At 39.7% G+C, this 19,279-nt stretch overlaps 1 protein-coding gene across 4 annotated transcripts in view; it reads right to left on the reverse strand.

Moving 5' to 3' along the window:
• Positions 1–9,433: 9,433 nt before the first annotated feature.
• The window catches only part of LOC122780605 (arf-GAP with coiled-coil, ANK repeat and PH domain-containing protein 2-like), a 41,483-nt gene continuing 31,637 nt past the window's right edge, over positions 9,434–19,279 (reverse strand). For 3 of the 4 annotated variants that reach the window (XM_044043678.1, XM_044043679.1, XM_044043677.1), the window contains 10 exons: positions 18,723–18,792; positions 18,441–18,535; positions 18,022–18,224; positions 17,429–17,530; positions 16,808–16,900; positions 16,402–16,634; positions 14,981–15,090; positions 14,759–14,869; positions 14,199–14,260; positions 9,434–11,014 (listed from right to left, as the gene is read on the reverse strand). In XM_044043678.1, coding sequence (XP_043899613.1) covers positions 10,911–11,014; positions 14,199–14,260; positions 14,759–14,869; positions 14,981–15,090; positions 16,402–16,634; positions 16,808–16,900; positions 17,429–17,530; positions 18,022–18,224; positions 18,441–18,535; positions 18,723–18,792 — 1,183 coding nt within the window. In that variant the 3' untranslated portion in view covers positions 9,434–10,910. The remainder of the gene's footprint in view (positions 11,015–14,198; positions 14,261–14,758; positions 14,870–14,980; positions 15,091–16,401; positions 16,635–16,807; positions 16,901–17,428; positions 17,531–18,021; positions 18,225–18,440; positions 18,536–18,722; positions 18,793–19,279) is intronic. The other variant, XM_044043680.1, reaches the window with a different exon arrangement.

Consider the following 19,279-nt stretch of genomic DNA (forward strand, 5'->3'; position numbering starts at 1 on the left):
TAGTATGTCGTCCAAAATGAGTAAAAAATGTCATAGTATAGTATGTCGTCCAAAATCACTCAAAAATGTCATAGTATAGTATGTCGTCCAAAATCACTCAAAAATGTCATAGTATAGTATGTCGTCCAAAATGAGACAAAAAAATCATAGTATAGTAAGTCGTCCAAAATGAGACAAAAAAAGTGTCCGACAGTGACACACTGTTCAGATCCAGAAAAATAATCACAAAAATCTCTAAATAAAGTCTTTTCCTGCCCACAATTTCCAGCCTACCAACAATTTTTACTTAAAAACACTGGTGGTCTCACCCTGTGTGTTGTTTTAATTTTCAGTTTCTTTTTTTTAAATCACCTCAAAGCACAAATAGTAAGGGAGGTGCTTGTGAGTCTCTTGCTCTCTTTCTCTCTCTCTCTCCTTAAAAGTTGGAGTTTAAAAAGCTGATTTCACCAACATACCACTTTGTCTAAATACTTAAAGTATTAAAGGTTCAATCCACCCAAAATTGGCAGCAAGAAGCCGCAGAATTTTCTAGTTGGATCTATTGTTATTTTTCGTGAGCCATCAGCAGAAAGTGTTGCTTTGGGTGTAATATTATGTCCAAAAAATCACTGACCTTGGGAAAAGACTCGTGAATTTATTTTACTGAGATCAAGTTTATCATCTTCAAGTGGCCATTTTCCTCCATCCTAGGTATGATTACATTAGAGCTTCATGTGGAAACCATGGTTTGGGAGGAAAAAATGATCGGGAAATGGTAAAAGACAGGCAGTTGTTTTCTGCATGAAATGTGCTGGAATGTTAAACGTTTGATTCCCAACGTGTGAGACAGACTGGTGGAAAAAATGTTTCTCTTTTATGAAGAGGACGTGAGGGATGAATTTCAGCTCGTTGTTTCCCATCAGAAAACCAGTGACTGTTGATCTTGGCCAGACGTTCAGTTTAATCAAGTCCTCCCTTCACATTCCCAAATACTTAGGACATTTTAACAAGTCCACAGTCTTTCCTGCTACTTCATTATCTTGTTGGTCTAGAAATGAGATTGAAATGAGAAGTGAGAACACACACACACAGGTCTCTGACCCTAATGACAAATCCATCCTTGTTATCCTCAGCATGTGACGCTGCAGTGAGGTGCAGGGAAAAGCCTCAGCTGTTTGATGCAGTGATTCCACAGATCCTAAATATAGAGACACAGCTGAGCAATGAACTTTCTATTACAGGATTACATTCCTGAATATGTCGTTTGTTAACCCTCTGCGTTCCCTCCTCATGAGGGAATATTTAGTCATGGTGAAAATCCTGCTCCTTTTCCAAGTTCTTTTTTTTTTACCAGAGCAGAAGAGATGAGTTCTACTACATCCCTGTGAGTTAAGTTTAGTCAGACTGGGCCTCTTTACTCAGCCATGTCTCTATTTTTGTTTCTTGTATTGAAAAGTGTTGGATTCATTTACACAAAGATATTCTGGTGTCCCAGGCAAACTCTTATTTTGACCAGAACATTGATGAGTAGTGCATTCATGATAATCATTAAACAGTTTTCTTATAAAGAAAGTGTCTCAGAAATTAAGAAATAGGTCTTTATTAGGGACACAACTTTTTTGTTTACAAACCATGATCTAACCTCTGAGTTTGGATTTGTGCTTTTTAGGCAATGTGACAACAAACTCCAGATGCCCAGATGAGGTCAAGTGCAATGCTCCATACAAGGCAAAAATTATCCCATGGTTTCATCCAGTCACGCAGGTCAAGTTGTGGGGATGAAGCTGGAAGTCGGCAGCAGCCGACGTCTGTCAATGATCTGAACGAGCAGACCCATGAGGAGGAGGAAGAGGGTGATGGTTTTGGTTTGTGTGAGCAGACGGAGAATGTAGTCACCGTCTGTGGATGCAGTGATGGTGGTGATGAAAGGGTGGAGGGTCAGCTGTCGTCTAACGAAAACAAGCAGAGCTCCGTGGTCAGGTCAGTGACTGGATGAGGTTGAGATCCCTGAGAGTTTTTTGGCTGCACTTGAGGACGAGTGAGTGATGTGCTGATGGTCCATGATCAGGCTGTGCACCAGATAAACTGTTTCATCTCCTTCACACAGAGCAAACTCAGGATGTTGTGGATTTTGGCCGCGGTGACCCGCAGCTTGTAAATTTGCTTCTATCTCAGACGATGAAAGGACAGACCTCCTACACGGAAACAGTGTGGATGAGATGATTATACTCCCAGCTGACTTTTATACACATCCAGTGTTTTTTTAAGTTGTGCTTACTTATTCCTTCTTTGTCTGTGAAATCACCAGTGAGCTCAAGTCAGGTCACTTCATTTAAACCCATGGTTGATGAAGGTGAACTTGTTTTTTAATTATAAGAGCTAGTCAAATTCAAGGTCAAAGCCTGTGGAGCAACAGCACTGTGCACTTTAAAGAAAGTCAGCATGTAAAATCTTCAGGTTGTAATGATTGTCTACAGAAACCTTGGTGCAGTAGGAGGGAGCTCTTTTAAAGCTTCATCTGTGAACTAAACCTCAGGTTTCATAATATATACATTAGCAGTCATACATATGGAAACGTTGGTTAAATTGTCTTTTCTTTCCTCAAAATTACTTTTCTTATTTTTGCATATTTTCTTTAATTATTTGGACCTTGAGTCGGACAAGAAATGGATCTTATGTAACATTAATCACTCACTAATCAACAGAACTCTTAATGTTAATAAGTGTATGTGTGAATACTAAATGTATATATTGAACACAGTGACAGGAAGTACACCCAGGTACTAGAGTTTAAGGTTAATACTGTGATATTTGAGTAAAAAAAGAAAGATATAAAATAAACAATTGATAGAAGAAGAAAACTATTAATCGTTATATGTGGTTAAAGTTAACCTTACTTCCTTCCAAATATGTGGAGGAGAAGTTTACAAGGGCAGCTGGTGATGGTCTGGTTACAGTGATGAGTGACTGATGCATCAGCAGATGCAGTTATTGACCCTTTTTTTAAATGAACAGCTTCAGGAAGTAGAACACATTCCTGGTCTCTGTGCCACATGACTGCCTGTTTACTCAAACCTTACTCTGCCCCTGAGTCTAAAGTTTAGTGTGTTGACGTTGACTCAGCCCCTCTGAACCCACATAGGGCTACTGATGTCAAAACAGTGTAAAGAGTTATATAACGCTCTCTGATGTTGCTGGTGTCTGTCAGCTGCAGCCAGACGCGACAAGTGGCAAGTCCAAGTACTGTGTGTAGTCCCTGAGCAACACTTGAGCTTCTTATAACCTCTGAGCTTATAAGAAGCCAAAATTCCACCGCTGATGAAAGCTGCATGAAGCTCTGTTTAACTCTGTGAAGCTACTTGTAACTGGAGGGTTGATGTGCCCCTGAGCAAGATACCCCTTAACTTTATAAAGCTGTGTGAAGTCACATGGCGCTCTGTAAAACTGTAAAGCTGTGTGAAGTCGCATGGTGCTCTGTAAGGCTGTGTGAAGTCACATGACGCTCTGTAAAGCTGTGTGAAGTCACATGACGCTCTGTAAAGTGTGAAGTCACATGGCGCTCTGTAAAGCTGCTGTGAAGTCACAGCTCTGTAAACTGTGTGAAGTCACATGGCTCTCTGTAAAGCTTTTGTGAAGTGCATGACACTCTGTAAAGCTGTGTGAAGTCACATGGCCTGTAAAGCTGTGTGAAGTCACATGACACTCTGTATAGCTGTGTGTCACATGGCTCTGTAAAGCTGTAAAGCTGTGAAGTCACATGGCGCTCTGTAAAGCTGTGTGAAGTCACATGGCGCTCTGTAAACTGTAAAGCTGTGTGAAGTCACATGACACTCTGTAAAGCTGTGTGAAGTCACATGGCGCTCTGTAAAGCTGTAAAGCTGTGTGAAGTCACATGGCGCTCTGTAAAGCTATGTGAAGTCACATGATGTAAAGCAAAAGCTGTGTGGAAGTCACATGGCTGTAAAGCTGTAAAGCGTGTGAAGTCACATGGCGCTCTGTGAAGTCAGCAAAATGAAGTCATGCTCAACAATAAAAGCCGATGTGAAGTCACATGGCTCTGTGCCGTGTGAAGTCACATGGCTCTGTAAGCCGTGAAGTCACATGGCTCTGTAAAGCGTGTGAAGTCACATGGCGCTCTGTAAAGCCGTGTGAAGTCACATGACGCTCTGTAAAGCCGCGTGAAGTCACATGACGCTCTGTAAAGCCGTGTGAAGCCATCAGGTTTTGATCTAACTGCTGATTATTATTTAATCCACTGGTTTTGTCAAGAGAACTAGCTAAAAGTTAGGTCTGAGTTGTGTTTTTCGTGGCTGGGAGGAGAAGGTTTGGTTTCCTCTGGCTGTCAGAACAGCTGGACACCAGACCTGGTGGTGGAGGGGCAGCAGCAGCAGCTGGGGAGACCTGCTGGAAACGTTGACTGCTCACGGCCGTGTGGAGCACTGCTCTCTGGGGAGGCTTCAATCAGAAAAAAATCTCAGTCAGTGCAGCTGTGTCTGCTTATTCTGGAAACATCTGGAGAATGAAACTTGGATGTGCAGGATGGTGAAGGTGGTGCAAAGTACGACACGTTACTACTCAGTGTCTAACACCCAAGCCGCTGCCACCACCTTTTGCCCACCCTGCCCGAGTGAGTGTGAGAGAGTGATGGAGGACATGAAAGTGTTCTGCTAACACTGTGCTCATTCATTCCCTCTGTCCATTCATCACCAGCATTTAGAGAAAACAGGCAGAACTGTTTAGATTCCCAGTACAAGACTGCTCCAGGATATGAAACCTGAACCGTCAGTGTTCTTCAGTGTGAACATGGGTGGAGCAAACATCAGCGTTTATGGCTGAGGATTTGGAGACCACACAAACACGAGTATTTCTGCCAATGTGAAGGATTTTATACTGGAGGGGTTTTTTTCCCTCTAAGGCAGAGAAATAAAGGTTGAACTGATCAAGTCCTGAATCACGGTGCTCTGTTAGTTAAATGGTCTGAAATGACGTGCTGATCCTGCACACACTGCAACATCTACACATCGTTTCAAGTCATTATTGTTTTTGGTTTGAGCTGACCAAAGAAACAAGCAGGGGTACAAGACAGGGCAACTGCAGAGTTCTTGTGTGTATATACTTGTAGCAGAAATCAGAAAACAACAGAAAAAAAGACATTATTGACCAGTAATGGGCTGTTTCCTCACCAGCCATTTTAACTTGTTTTAGCAGGAAAGGCTGATGCGTTACTGATGAACCAGCATGCATCATAGAACCGTGGAAGCTGGAACTTAGCCATGATTCATTTCAGTAATAGCTGCTACACAAATGGCCCATTCCATAATCTTTTTGCGTCCTTAAATCAAAGGAACTGAGAGAGAGAACTCAACTTCTACAGATCCTCTAGAGACTGTTTCAAGCCATCAGGAAAGACTGTGATCAATCTCAGGTGTGTTTAGAGAGCGCGAGTGCTTCTTTCGGCTCTGTTCAGCAGACAGGTTCCTTTAAGCAGAAATACTGGATTTCTACTCCAGCACTGACAACTTCTTCTTCCTACGCATCAAAATATCTTAACAAACAGCATTTGAAACATAATTCAATATTTTGATTAAGATCCTGGATGTAACTGTGTGACTGGGGATTCACAATCTCAGCTGATATCGGGTGAAAGGCGGGGTTAAAAGAGAACATCATTTACAAAATCTATCATATGATATTCTATTGGAGATCATTTACATTTGAAATGAGAAATAGGCTCAGACTCAGACGTACAAACAAAGTTATTTTTGCAATCAGCAGTGTTACCCCCTGGTGACAGTTTCTGTCCTACACTGAGGCCTACGATTCAAAAGCATGATCCGTGACTTCAGTGACCTCAGTGACCCTCGAGATGTGTCGTAGGGTGAAAGGGTGACTTAGAAAAGTGGGTTTGAGACGCCAACACTGTGTGTGTTTTTATAACTCTATTCTTCTCGATACATACATCTTAAATTCAGATATCACACACTGGACACATGTACTTTATACTTTGACATCATATACTGTCATTGTGCTCTGCAAAAAAACTCGTCAAGAAGTGAATCATGAACTTGAAGTTTACACAATCCAGTCTTACTAAGATTTTCCTGAAACGACACAGTAAGTATGTTGATGTGATGCAAATCAAAAGTCGTGTAATTCCATTTGGACTCCCGTGTGGGAAGGAAGTGAAATGATCTCATCTGACTGGCGTCGTTTTTTTATTTGTTTGAAGAAAGCAGGACTTCAGTCACTGCTGGACTCGGTCATTTGTTATGTTGTGTAAATTGGTCTCTGCCAGTGTGAGCGTCATTAATGGGGCTTGGCTCTCTGTGCGTTTGTTCGCATCATGTTTTTTTATGGAGGGAAACGTCTCCAGCGACGGCTCTTCATTTCTCCACAGGCGAGCAGACCACAGACTTCCTGGAAAAGACCTGGCGGCCGAGGCACTGAGCAAAGCCCATGAGCTGGCACGTGGCAGGTGACCTTTAATCTCACCGCAACTGAGTTCTAACTCACTCAAATATAATCAAATATTTCAATAATCAGTAAAATTATAAACAGAGTTGGCCAAAGTCATTTTACATGTTTAGGAAATGTGTTATCAATAAAGAATTGTCAAGACCACACGCTTTTGAACGAGTTTACTCTTCTTTCCTCTTGTTGCCATTGAAGAACAAAAACAAGGTGAGACACAGCATATTTTATTCGCCAGTGAAAATGTTAGATTACTGTCATTAATACTTTTTTCTATCCTTTCAGTTTCTCAGTGAGTATTTTGTTGTCTTTTTGTTCTTTTCTTACGAGCCTCACTGCCTGCTGCACATCTGATTTCCTTTGGGATAATAATAATAACGTTGGAGCTGAAGTTAAATCACTATAAATGTGGCTCTTTGAATCTGCACGAATGTGTGCGTGTGTAAAGGCAAAGCAGCTCTATTTGTACAGTGCAAGTTAATGTGCTTTACATAAAAACAAAACACCGTCTACAAGTTGGAAAACAAAAACCCTGATTATAATGGCAGGTTAAAACATTTCCCATCCAGTATTTGTGCTATTAACACACAGGCACAAAGGCTGATCATACGCAGAACATCAACTTTTATTGTTGTTATTATTTGTTGATGTAGATTGTTTGACAAACAAACTGGCTTTTTCCTGTTCTGTCGTTAGTGTGTTGCTTTGTTCTCTGTGTGTGTCATTTCCTGCCTCCTTTGTGTCTGTGCGTGCAATTAACGCCACAAGGTTTGTCCTAAATAATATTACAAAATATTTATAAATTAAAGTTATGACATGCAAAACCATGTTTCATGGAGAACAACAAACACATTGACATGGACCAATAATCTGACTATTAGTCTTATTCTGAATCGGAATAAAACACTCAGAGACAGTAAAATATCATAGAACGTTTCTATAACGTGACTAAGATTAGAACACACACAATGTTTTAATCCGATTCATTTGTTGAGACCTCATGCAGGTTAGATTATTATGCTGTATGGCAGTGGTGTCCATGTGAACAGATTCAATGACAGTTTTTCCGCTTTGTTTTACAAGTTTGATGTTCATAAAAACTGCTACATTAAAGGGCCAGTGTGAGGAAACACAGGCGTAGGTGTGATGTTGAAAGCTTCAGTGCAAACGCAGAAAGAGTGGACCTTTCACTGAAGCACGGAACATCTTCTGCCCTGCAGTCAAACGTTTGTTTACATTGGTGTTAAATATCCGAGCCAGAGCTGAAAAGTGGGTCAGTATTGGTGGGAGTGCAGGTGTTTTCGCAAGTTTTCCAGATGGCAACAGTTATTTAAAAACCGCTTTGACAAAGGCAGCTAAAAATAATTTTATTTTTGTCCAAAAAAAAAAAAAAAGCCCTTGTGTCCCATATGTCTATGTCCAGTTGCTCCCATGAATATTTGGTGTCACTCTGCCTCACCCTCTTCATTTTGTGTGAGAAAAGGAGAAAAATCACTGACCCTTGTTCAGTATTTCATTTCAGGAGTATTTAGGTGAATTATGAACGTGCTATCACTGGCGATAAAGACATGTGTTTTTTGGAAACGTAAGCTTGCGGCAGACTAAACATACACGTTGGCTCACTATACACACACACATACACACATACACACACACCACAATAACTCACTATAAGTGACAGGCACTACTGGCCTGCATGCCTCTCATTTACCAGCTGCAGGAACAAAGAGCGTTGACTTATTAACAATGGAATGGGACTGGACAATAAATCCACAAAGGTTGGCACGGGGATGATTTAATTTGTGTGTATGTAATATCTTTTTTCTATCACCGTGTCAGTTTATGTTCGAGTTAAACTGTGTGTTAAACACGTTGAAGATTCACATCACCAAACTATTCAGGAAATAAACAAAGTGAGGTTCAGGTGAGGTTCAAAACCGCGACGAAAATGGACAGAGCGAATCGATTAAAACATTTTATGACCGCAGCTGCTCTCACAGGCTCTATACATTTAAAACACATCAATTAAAAAAAACAAAGACTTACAGCAGAGCTCCCTCTGCTGGACACACACCCTTAAATGGCTTCTAAGAAAAACAGCAGTGGTGTTTTACTTCAGAGTATCAGCAGGGATTCTGTATGATTTTACTCAAGCCCAACAAACAAATACCAGTTACAAACCTCTAGAGTAGAGAATTGTAGTATATATGTATATTATATTTATAATAAATGACATCCTGATTATTGTGAGTTTGTTAAAAAAAATTAAAAATACAGAGAAGAAGAAGAAGAAGAGAGTCACTACAGAGCAGCACTGTGTATATTTAGTCTCCAACATCAGATTGTAACCTTGGAGCCTGAAATTGGAAAATTATCTTGTTTATAAAAGGCAAAACATAATAGGCCTGTTCAGCCGGACTGTTAATAGAACGAGGGTACAATGGCTGACTTGATTAAATGCTGCTTTGCTGTGTTCAGTGGTGATTACAGAGGAAATGCTCTGCCTTTGGAAGGATGGGGGGAGAATCTTCTATGGTCCTTCAGAAAAAGGAGAGAAATGTGTGTTTTTCCTAATTATTTCTTACATCTGTACATTTTAACAATTGTTATTTAATGTGCTGGGGACTGCTGAAGACATATAATGTTTCTAATATATGAAAATGGATGAATCTGTGTTTTTCTTTTTAATATCCTGATGACAAAAGAGAAAGAAAAATTGATCAGATTAGAGCAATACTTAATAAAAGTAAGTGGACGGGAGTAACTTGTTTTTTTTACTTCAGTGATGAGAGTGCCACATGCATCTAACGATATAATGTTTTTTTGGAAAAAAAAAAGCCTATGTCTGGTCTGTGAGACTAAACACCAGTCCTGTTCTCACAAACACATTAGTGTAATGAATTTTAACAAAGCCAGATGACGCTCACTGGCTCAAATCAAATCTCGACACAAGACAAAAATAAAGAATCAACATTCAGTGACGAATCATCTCTGTCCACGTGTATTGAAGTCCTTAAACATTACAGGTAGAATATACAGTACATGTATAATGGTGTACAGACAGGCAGTAATATATAAAATATGCTAAAATTACTGATTCAAGTACCTCTAACTTTATACGTTGGTTCTAATGCATCTGTACAAAATGTACAAGAATTGTATCCCATGTTGCGTCAGCCAAATATTTCCTCTCACATCACATCTCGCCACAAAGTGTAAATATTGAGGACGAGTGAAGCCGTTTCATGTTACCATGGTAACCGTGGCCACAAGGACTGTAATCTTTAGGATTATAACTTCGAAGGAGCTGTTCATATTTCCCCTGTAATTATCAAAAACGTCTGAAGAAAGTGTTACAAAAAATAAATTAAGATTTAGCAAAAAAAAGTAATATGGAAAGAAATAATCCATCTATATATATATGTGTATATATATGTATATGTATATATACATATACATATACATATATATACATATATAGATATATATATATATCTATATATATATATATAGATAGATATGTATGTAAGTATAGTGTCATGTTCACTCCTGGACGGGATCCTGTCTTAATTTTTCAGTCCTACATCGGCATGAGACCAGATCTACTAATTATCTCTCGCCATTTTAATTCCACAAAATAGAGAAAGCTGAAGAGCAGATTGCTGCTGACTCAAGCAAAAAAACAACAACCCACAGCTGACAAAATTAAAATCATTTAAAAATGTCTTCTTTTTTTTTTAAATACCACCTATTCAAAAACCAAATACGTAAACAACGCGTTTACTTCCATAATATCACTGTACAGTTTAGAACACGTCAAAGTCTTACCATCAAAAGTGGTAAACATCAGTGGCCGTTTAAGACAAAGACATTTGTGCAAACACGTGAAATCATATTGCCATGAATACGCAGCTGAGAGCTCATTAAAAACAAAACCTTGATTAAAAAAAAAACAATGCTTTAACTCATCAAGACGATCCTATATGCAAGAGGAAGCACTTCAAAATTAAAAAGGTAGTAACTAAGTCTATCTTTACAAGTGATGCAGCACACATCTGATTTTTAATGTTTAAAAAAAAGAGAGACACTTTCTGTTGATGTAACCCCGACAAAATAACCAACAGCACCTCTACATTCAGACTGAGTTGAATCATCACCTGATTTTCTTTGATTTCTCTTCAACACTTGTTGCAGTAAATCCTACCGAGGAACGGAGTTCAACAAAAACAAACAAACAAAAAAAAGGGTGAGGTTTCCCTTTCAAATCAAAATGAAATTGATGGACGGGAGCTTCAGCCATGTCCAGCTGTGGTGGCACTAACCGGCTTTAAGGCAGATGTTTGGAGAGGAACATGATCAGGTGACTTTTGCATGTGGAGGCAGACGTCTCTGCTCGGTTGGTGCTTGGACAGTGTCTTTATTTCCTAAGTGCTAGTGGACGGTGTTGGTGCAGTGTAGCGTCAGGGTCGCTGCGAGTCGTACTGCTGGTAGCGGTTGAGCTTCTCCGGGTCGTTGGAGGCCATGTGGGTGAAGTCCTGGAAAATGTCCTGGTAGGTTTCGTCTCCTGTGAGGACAGTGAGGAGACAAGACATGTGGGACAACAGAAATAATAATAATAACAATAAGTTACAGTCATTACAGCCTCTACATGCAGGTGTGGATGAGCAGTGATTTGCACAGTGTCATCTGGGGCCTGATTCAGAAAAAGAGAAAACTCTGACTTGATAAACACAGAGTTCCCCACATTTTAGGGTTAACAAACTCAGCTTTCACTAAACCTGCTTTCTGAAACAGACCCCAGAACAAGAGAGAAGAAGAAGAAAAAAGGTCAGCCATACCTGTCAGAGATTCTGCATGGCTCGAAATATGAAAGAGATGAACTCAGAAGAAGGAAGAGGCAAGAAGCAAATGTTTGTGCCAGTTCATTAGTAAGTGGAGAGAAAAGACTGACTCGGAAAGAAAAGACAAGCCCACAGGGATTAGTTTTTGTCAACAACTGTATTGTGTTTTAAAGTGCAGGATTGTATGTACAAAAATACAGTTGCGTTGGCCCCAAAGAAAACAGAAGAACAGAAGAAAGGCACAAACTCTGGGGAGAAGAGTGAGAAAAAGGAAGCAAAAATACAGAACCAACAGAGATGTGGATGAGAAAGAAGAGTGTAGCAGTTCTCTAACTGTTTTGAGTCCAAATTCTCAGTTTTAGCTTCTTTCTTTTTAACAGAAGACGCATATTAAAAAATATATTTATTTAAACATCGAAAGGATCATAATTAAAAAAATACATCTCTAAATATTCGGTGCGCAATTTAGTAAATCCACGTTTGAATGCCCACAAAAATCAGCCTTCACGCTGAGAACCACTTCACTGCTCTGCCTCTACACACAGAAGAGGGGAGAAACACTCAGAGTTGAAAGAACTGTGATTTTAATTGAAAAAGAGGTGGAGGTTTGATTGCTGTGGTTATTTCTCCCTCTCTTTCATTACACGTGAATATCCCTCATCAGTGCCATCATCCATCAACTGATTGGAGGCGGTGATGAGGCGACCCTCGTGAATTTGAGAGAACGGCGAGCTGATGCTCGACACAAGGCGAATCCTCTCGCAAAGCAAAGCAACATGAGGATCGTTCAGTGACTGGAAGCACACACTTCAGACTCTACTCTTCTGCTAAACACCACATTCCTACTGTCATTACTGGTGTGTCTGCTGTTGACCTTTAAGGCAACAGCTGCAGGCAAAGGTATTCTGTATTACTCTCTACCCACCAACAACAACTGCACAAGCTAAAAAAATAAATAAATAAATACTAAAAGAACAGACAAGAATTTCTCACTGCAAGTCCAATACATTCCTGTCTTCATTTATAAATGACCAGAGAAGAAGCAACAGTCAAAGAACAGTGCTTAGTTCTTGCAGTTACCTACAGCAGCACAGCTAACTAGCCCTCAATGTAAAATGCTTTATTACTTTTCAAAGATTGGACGACAGTTACGAGTATTCTCATGTCATCAACTCACATACATGCACAAGTCCCTTTTCCCTTAAAGTCTGAGAATGTGAAGACAAATACACCACAATCAGTAAACCCTATTCAGACAAGCAAATTCAAGACGAGACGCACTGTTCTGCCAGCAGCAGGGGGCGCTGCTCTAAGAGTGTGATTCAGCAGAAATTTACTCAGTTACTCAGTGCTTTCAGGATGAGGGGAGGAGATGACAGATGAAACTGTGGTACTTTGGGACAGCAAGGAAATTCAAGGAAGCTCCAAATGAACCCCCCTGCCACATTCTTTGTGAATATCTACTTTTTTGTAAAGCTCACATAAGATCAATATAAATATAAGCTATTAATATCGGTTGATAAAAAGCTATACTTGGATATATGTGCACATATTTCTAGACTATTGCACGTGTGGCTTTACGACACTGATGAATTTGTTATACTAAAAAACCCTTTCATCTTTACAACTGTGGATTTCCCCCATGATTTCGGCGAATGAACAATCACACTTTACAAATGAAGTGACTAATAACCAGGACCATTATTGTCGTAACAGGAAGTAAATACATTCGAGAAAGTCAAGGATGTGACCTTCACCGCTCTCACTCTTGAGCAACCAGAGTCACCCTGAACTCTTATTTTGCCACTGACTATAAACAAACATATGCACATCATTTACAACATATACACTCTGTATACTTATGATACACTTCCTAGATAAAATAGAGTAATGTTTTCAGAGCAGGCATGTCACACAAGTAAGATGCATCATGTTTTTAGGACAAAGAACACTTCAAATAAGTAAACAGGCCTTGAAAATGGTTAAGACTTGAAATGGGGGCTTTACATTCATGGGTAAAGGTACAATAGTTGCATAACCATTCATGGGAATGTGCATCAATTACATCTGAGGAGTGAAATTTACAAAGGAAACTACAATGTTTAAAAACACACATAATACCTCTCCAATATGATAGTATTATTGACAAAATATCATTCAAAAGTCAGAATTATTGCCAGATAGTGAACCTGCCTTGACTTTGAGGTCCGAGTGTAACTGGAATTTACCAGTTTTTGCAAATATGCCGTGATTGGTATTGAAAATTATTAGATGAAAAATATTTCTGCCCATCATAAAAATCATTGGCTACAAATCAATGAACACCTCAAACAGAGGGCGTCAACAAACGTAATAGAAAGTTAGGACAGTAGAAGCCTTGTAGTAAAAAAGCAAAAAGCAAGCAAAAAAAAGTTTTTGTTGTTTTTCCATTTTGTGCTAAAGATTCTACAGTCACTGAACTGAAAAGGGTGAATGTTCCATTTTGGAACAAAACTGCACAGTTAATGTCCAGAGTCAACGACTTTAACCCTGTCACACTAACACAGTCTAGCACCACTAAACCACACTGAGGTGCATTTTACCCAGCACCAGGTTAAAAAAGAGAGTTTGCAGTGGCAGCAGAACACAGGAGCACGACTGACACAGCTCAGTCATCGCAGCCTGTGGATCAAATTTTTAACAAAAACAAACATCTCATAAAAATGAATTGCTTCTACCTTGTGATCAAATAGAGAATTAATCTGACTCTGAAACCAGGGCTTTACACTTTCTCTGGTTTCACAGTCAGTTGCTCTCTTGTTTGAAAGAGTGCTGACAGTTATTAAGTTTCATCCAGCTGCAGGCTAATAAACTCCTGCATGCACTTCCTGTACTGCATTTCAGTGGGGCTGTTGGTGTTATATTGACCTGACTGGCTGTACGGCCCCTCTGCCTCTCGCATCTCCTCGTTCATCTTCGCAAGTCGCAACCTGAGGAAAGTATGGTAAAGAAACACGTTGTTTAAAATATAACACTGAGTTTATCTGATTTTTCTCTTCCTCTATGCTGTTGAAGTGGTGACACCTTGTGGTGAAAAATGTGCAGTGTAATGACGCCAAACAGCTGTATATAGTTGTAGCAAAGCACGAGTCATTGTTAGTTGTCAGTTTTATAGCAGGTTTTTGTTTTTGTCTTTTCAGTTTTTATCTGCCAAATTAACTGCACATTATCCCTTTACCTAAAAATTAATTCACAATAACTGGTATTTTTTGTAGCATTTACTTTCCACACACAAATTTTGAGAGCATAACATTTAAAAACATCACTATCTGTGGTCAGTCTTTACTTGAGCAAATTAGCAAAACAACAACGCTTCCGGTGTCATTTTAACAGTGTGAGCTAAGACAACATTATAACACAAGACAAAAAAACATAAAATAAAGACAATCATAACTAACAACAATGACGATAGGTATAATGACACTTACAAAGTGACGATGTCAGCATTGGCCGCTTCCACCGCTATAGTTAATGGTGTTTTCTCGTCGATGTCTGCAGCATTTTGGTTTGCTCCTCTTTTTAAGAACAAACACACTTGTCTGGAAAACAAACATCAGAAATGATCATAGTTATTTAACGCTTTTCAAATAAACACCTTCTTAGTGAGAGGTTGGTGGAGAAACGACAGTAGTGTAGATGTGTAGACAGACCCTGTGTGTCCCAGCATGGTGGCGTGGTGGAGGGGTCCTCGACCCTGAGCGTCCTGCTGGTTCACATTAGCTGCATTTTGAAGCAGAAACTCACAGGTGACGAGTGAACCCTGAAAATAAATGTACACATGAACATTGGATAAAGTCTGTGTGACAAATAAATTAATAATTTTTTTTTGTCATGTCCACACAAGCAAAATACACTGTTTGCACGGGTCTTCATGTCATCAATTACTGACTATGCAGACAGGTTTTTGAAAGTTCATCACAACACTGACGTGACTTTACATTCTAATTAAAAATGTACTGACTGTCATCCAACTAAATTTAAGATATAATGTGAAACATTTCTCCATTAAATATCTAAAGGTGATATTTATATATTGCTAGGTAGTGTTCTTACATTAGCCAAAAACTTTTCCAACACCTTAAAATAAAAATAGATAAAAATCTGTATTTCAATGGATGGTTTGACTTTGCCTGCTTTTTAATGACATCTACTTCACTGTCTTTGTGATAACTTTCAAAGCAACCCCCCATGAAACACCAGAGTAGAGAAGGAATAATAATAATATTTAATTCTTATTTTATTGTGTTATTTGTCTCAAATGGATCACAACTTCTCATTACCAACATGATAAAACCACGTGTTTTTGTTGCTGTGTTGATTAAGAGACCCTTGGTGGTAGAAATTACACACTGGGTGTGTATTTTTATTTTCTAAGCATTATTAAATTCCCTACAACAACAGGAACACATTTCCTGTCATTTCAATTTGTGGTCTTGAAAACTATCCAGTAAATGGCACACTGACTGGATCATCTGTAGGTCTGAATGGTCCCAATGTGTCCTAAATGCGTCACAAAATCTGTCCTGAGGACAGATTAGAGACTTCCAGTAGTTTCCTAATCAGTGCTCATACGTTAATTTATTCGTAGCCACTGAGGGCCATTTAATTTCTTTATTCTAATGGTTAACACGTTTTTCAGGACAAGGAGAGCTTTGACTCACTCTACTCCTCTCTACTCCTCTTTGTTCTTGTTCTGTCTCTGTCACTCACACGTTCTCACACACGGACAGCAGACTGGGGTTGCAAGTAATTAATATTTTCATAATCGATTAATCGGTCAGTTATTTTATAATCCTTTAGTCCTTAAAATGTTGAAAAATGTTGATCAGTGTTTTTTAAACCTCAAAAGGATGATGTTTTCAAATGTCTTATTTTGTCTAGAAACCAAAATTATTAAGTACACAGAGCAACAGCAGACACATCTATATAATCAGACTTTATAATCAGAATTTTGCAAACAGCCATGACTGGATGGGGAAGCCCAGATCTGATAATAAGTGTGAACAGTCGTACTTGGCCATTGTCCAAGAGGACGAATGTTCCTACCAGGTCTAAACGGGGTCACACTTACACCCTGCACTGCCATGATCAACGGTGTCCTCTTGTCGTCCTCAGTGTTGACCCAGTTGACCTCAGCTCCGTGGGCCAGGGCCTCTGCCATGTCTGGCAGACTGCGGGCACATGAAGCCCAGTACAGCTGCAGACCTGGACTGTACTCTTTGGGCTCATAGAAAACCATCTCCTTACAGGGTGATGGAGGAGGAAGTGTTGCAGGCATGGGCATGGGTGGAGACTCAGCTGCATCTAAGAAATAGTGACAAAGTTGTGGCAGGACGTAAACACGTGATAATCTAGCAGTACAACTGCAGTTTGAAATTAAATTTGAAATTAAACACCCGTGTTGTGCAAAGGACTTCAGTTTGGTCGCTTTCATTCGCTGACAGTGGACATGGAGTGCACATGTTCATTGGTCTCACCTGCATCTGCCAGGCTGTTACTGGATGGAGTAGTGGCCAGCATTTCCCTGCTTCCATCAGCGCTATTTTGAATACCACTGTCTGCACTTTTTACTGTAAAGCAAAGAGCCTGGGTCAGTTTTACAAACACATCTTTTACTGTGTAAAAAAGGGAACAGCTTCCTGCTGATTGTGTTTGTGATCAAAAGAAAAACACATACTGTATTTATTTTATCTCATCACCTGCTCAAAAATGTCATCAAGAGCTGGTGGTCCTAACATTTTGTAAAGTAAGTGAAAACAAGAGTTCCCGACTGAAATCAACATAAACAGAAGTAAAAGACAGATCATCACCATCACCTTACGTTGCAGTTGATTTAAATACCAAAAAACAAATAGGACAGACAAATGCAAACACCAGACACTGATGATTAAAACCACGTGTGAGAGAAACACTCCCTATCCCCCAGGAAAAAACAAAACATGGTATGCTCTGCAATGCTCTAAATATGATGGGATGGCCCATTAGGAAGGAAATAAGGAAAAGATGGAGGACAATTATTCCAGAGCCCCAAAAAGCAAGAGGAGGAATGGACAGAGGGAGTGGAGAAGCAAGCGAAACTCTGAGCATTTAGTACTTACTGCTCCTGAGCTTGGAGGAGTTGTCAAAGTAGGAGAAGAGTGAGTCAAGCTCGTCAGCACAGAAGAGAGAGTCGCGGCGGGCCTCCAAGCCACTGGCCACAGCTACGCATAGATGGGAGGTTGGATATTGGAGGGTAAGGTGTGTAAATTGTGTGTCAAAGTGAGGTTGGAGGGGTTTTGGGGGAGGCGGTGAAAGCAGGGGTTAGTCCGGAAGCACAGAACAGCCAGGAGAGGAAAGAAAGAGGAGGGTGTGAGAGAGGAGAAAGAAGAGAGCAGGGTGAAAGCACAGATCATTTAACTAACAGCTCAGCTGACACTGGAAAAGACAGACTACGAGAAGCAATGGGAGGCAAAGAAGGCTTTGACATAATGCTGTTCACAAAGAACATACAGTATGCTGATGGGTGGGCACTTACCCTAACCCTTAATTGCAAAGAAAATCACATTAGGTGCATACAATAGAGAAGATGACAATGGCTGTGCCTTCTTGTTGCAGTGTCATTTTGTGTCTTAAGAAGCATGTATTTTCGGTAGGTAAAATCTGATTGTTATTCAGAGACGAGGGAAAGGTTATTGTGTGTGCTACTACTGACCTGTCTGTCCTGAGCTATTTGAACCAGGTCGGAGTTTGGGTGTAGGTGGAGGCGGCCTTGGGGGCAGATGATCAGAGCTGCTGCTCAGCCTCTTCTCTTGTTTGCTCAGAGAAACCACTTTGTTGCGAAGCTCCTCGTCTGACGGCCGACGCACAAACCGGCGATCCACGTATTTGGCTTTGATGTAGGCCTCCATCTCATGTCTATCAGAAACCACAAGTGTAGTTCGTTTGTGAGTAAGGTGAGAAATTTAAGCCGCACTTTGGTTTTCCACTGGTAAATATTTAATATCTACTCTAGAATTTGTTTTAGTAACTTTTAGTATCAACTACTTAACAACACGAAGAATCAAAAATGCTCTGAAGGAGCACATCCAGTGAGAACTTAATCAAGAGAAGATGACTACTGAGTCACAGTACCTCGGGTCTGCTGGCTGTGGTTTTCTGGCTCCTAGCTCCTCTCGTCGAGCCTCATAGATCTGGTTGATCACTCCATTCCCCAATTCACACATTAACTGTGGAGAATAAAAACAAGGTGATAATTGGTTAACAACTGGATAATCATGATCACACAGAGATTGTTCAGAATATCGGTAAACAGAATCAAAATATGTGGAATAAAAATATTTATTGAGTAAGATAGCTCTTCCTAAAAGAAAGACTTAAACAGTACAATTGAGGTACATCGTTTTCAGTGCTAACCTTTAGTAGTTCTGGTTCCCATGTATCCAAAGTCAGAGACCGAACCTTAGAGAAATGCACCCCGAGACTCCTGAAAGTGACACAGGCAAAACCCCTCACAAAGAATTCTTTAACATTGTCAGTGTCGTGTCAATCATTTTCATAAAAGCCACAGCCATAATATGGGGGTCTATTTACAGGTTTTATCACAAATAATGACAACAATCCTGTAGATACAAGATATAGTTGTTACAGTAGATAGATAACTGAAAGTGTAAATTGCAAAAATTAAAAAAATAAGGGAGAAAGAAATTGGGATTTAGAGATTAAACATATTGAGTAATTATATATATTTTATGATATTATATTATATATTACCACACTGGTTAAAATCATATTGTGATTAGAGAGGAAGTTAGTGCTTTATATTGTAAACATGGGTTCTGATCTGGACTACTGACCCATCTACTAATTAAATATTTTAATCAAATTGATCTACATGATCGGTGACTCATTATTATTGGACCCCATGTTTTGACCACCACTCTGCTGATCTGACCCTGTATTTGATCGGATTC

This window comes from Solea senegalensis, linkage group LG14 (assembly GCF_019176455.1).
Source record: "Solea senegalensis isolate Sse05_10M linkage group LG14, IFAPA_SoseM_1, whole genome shotgun sequence".
In the NCBI taxonomy this organism is placed as follows: Eukaryota; Metazoa; Chordata; class Actinopteri; order Pleuronectiformes; family Soleidae; genus Solea; species Solea senegalensis.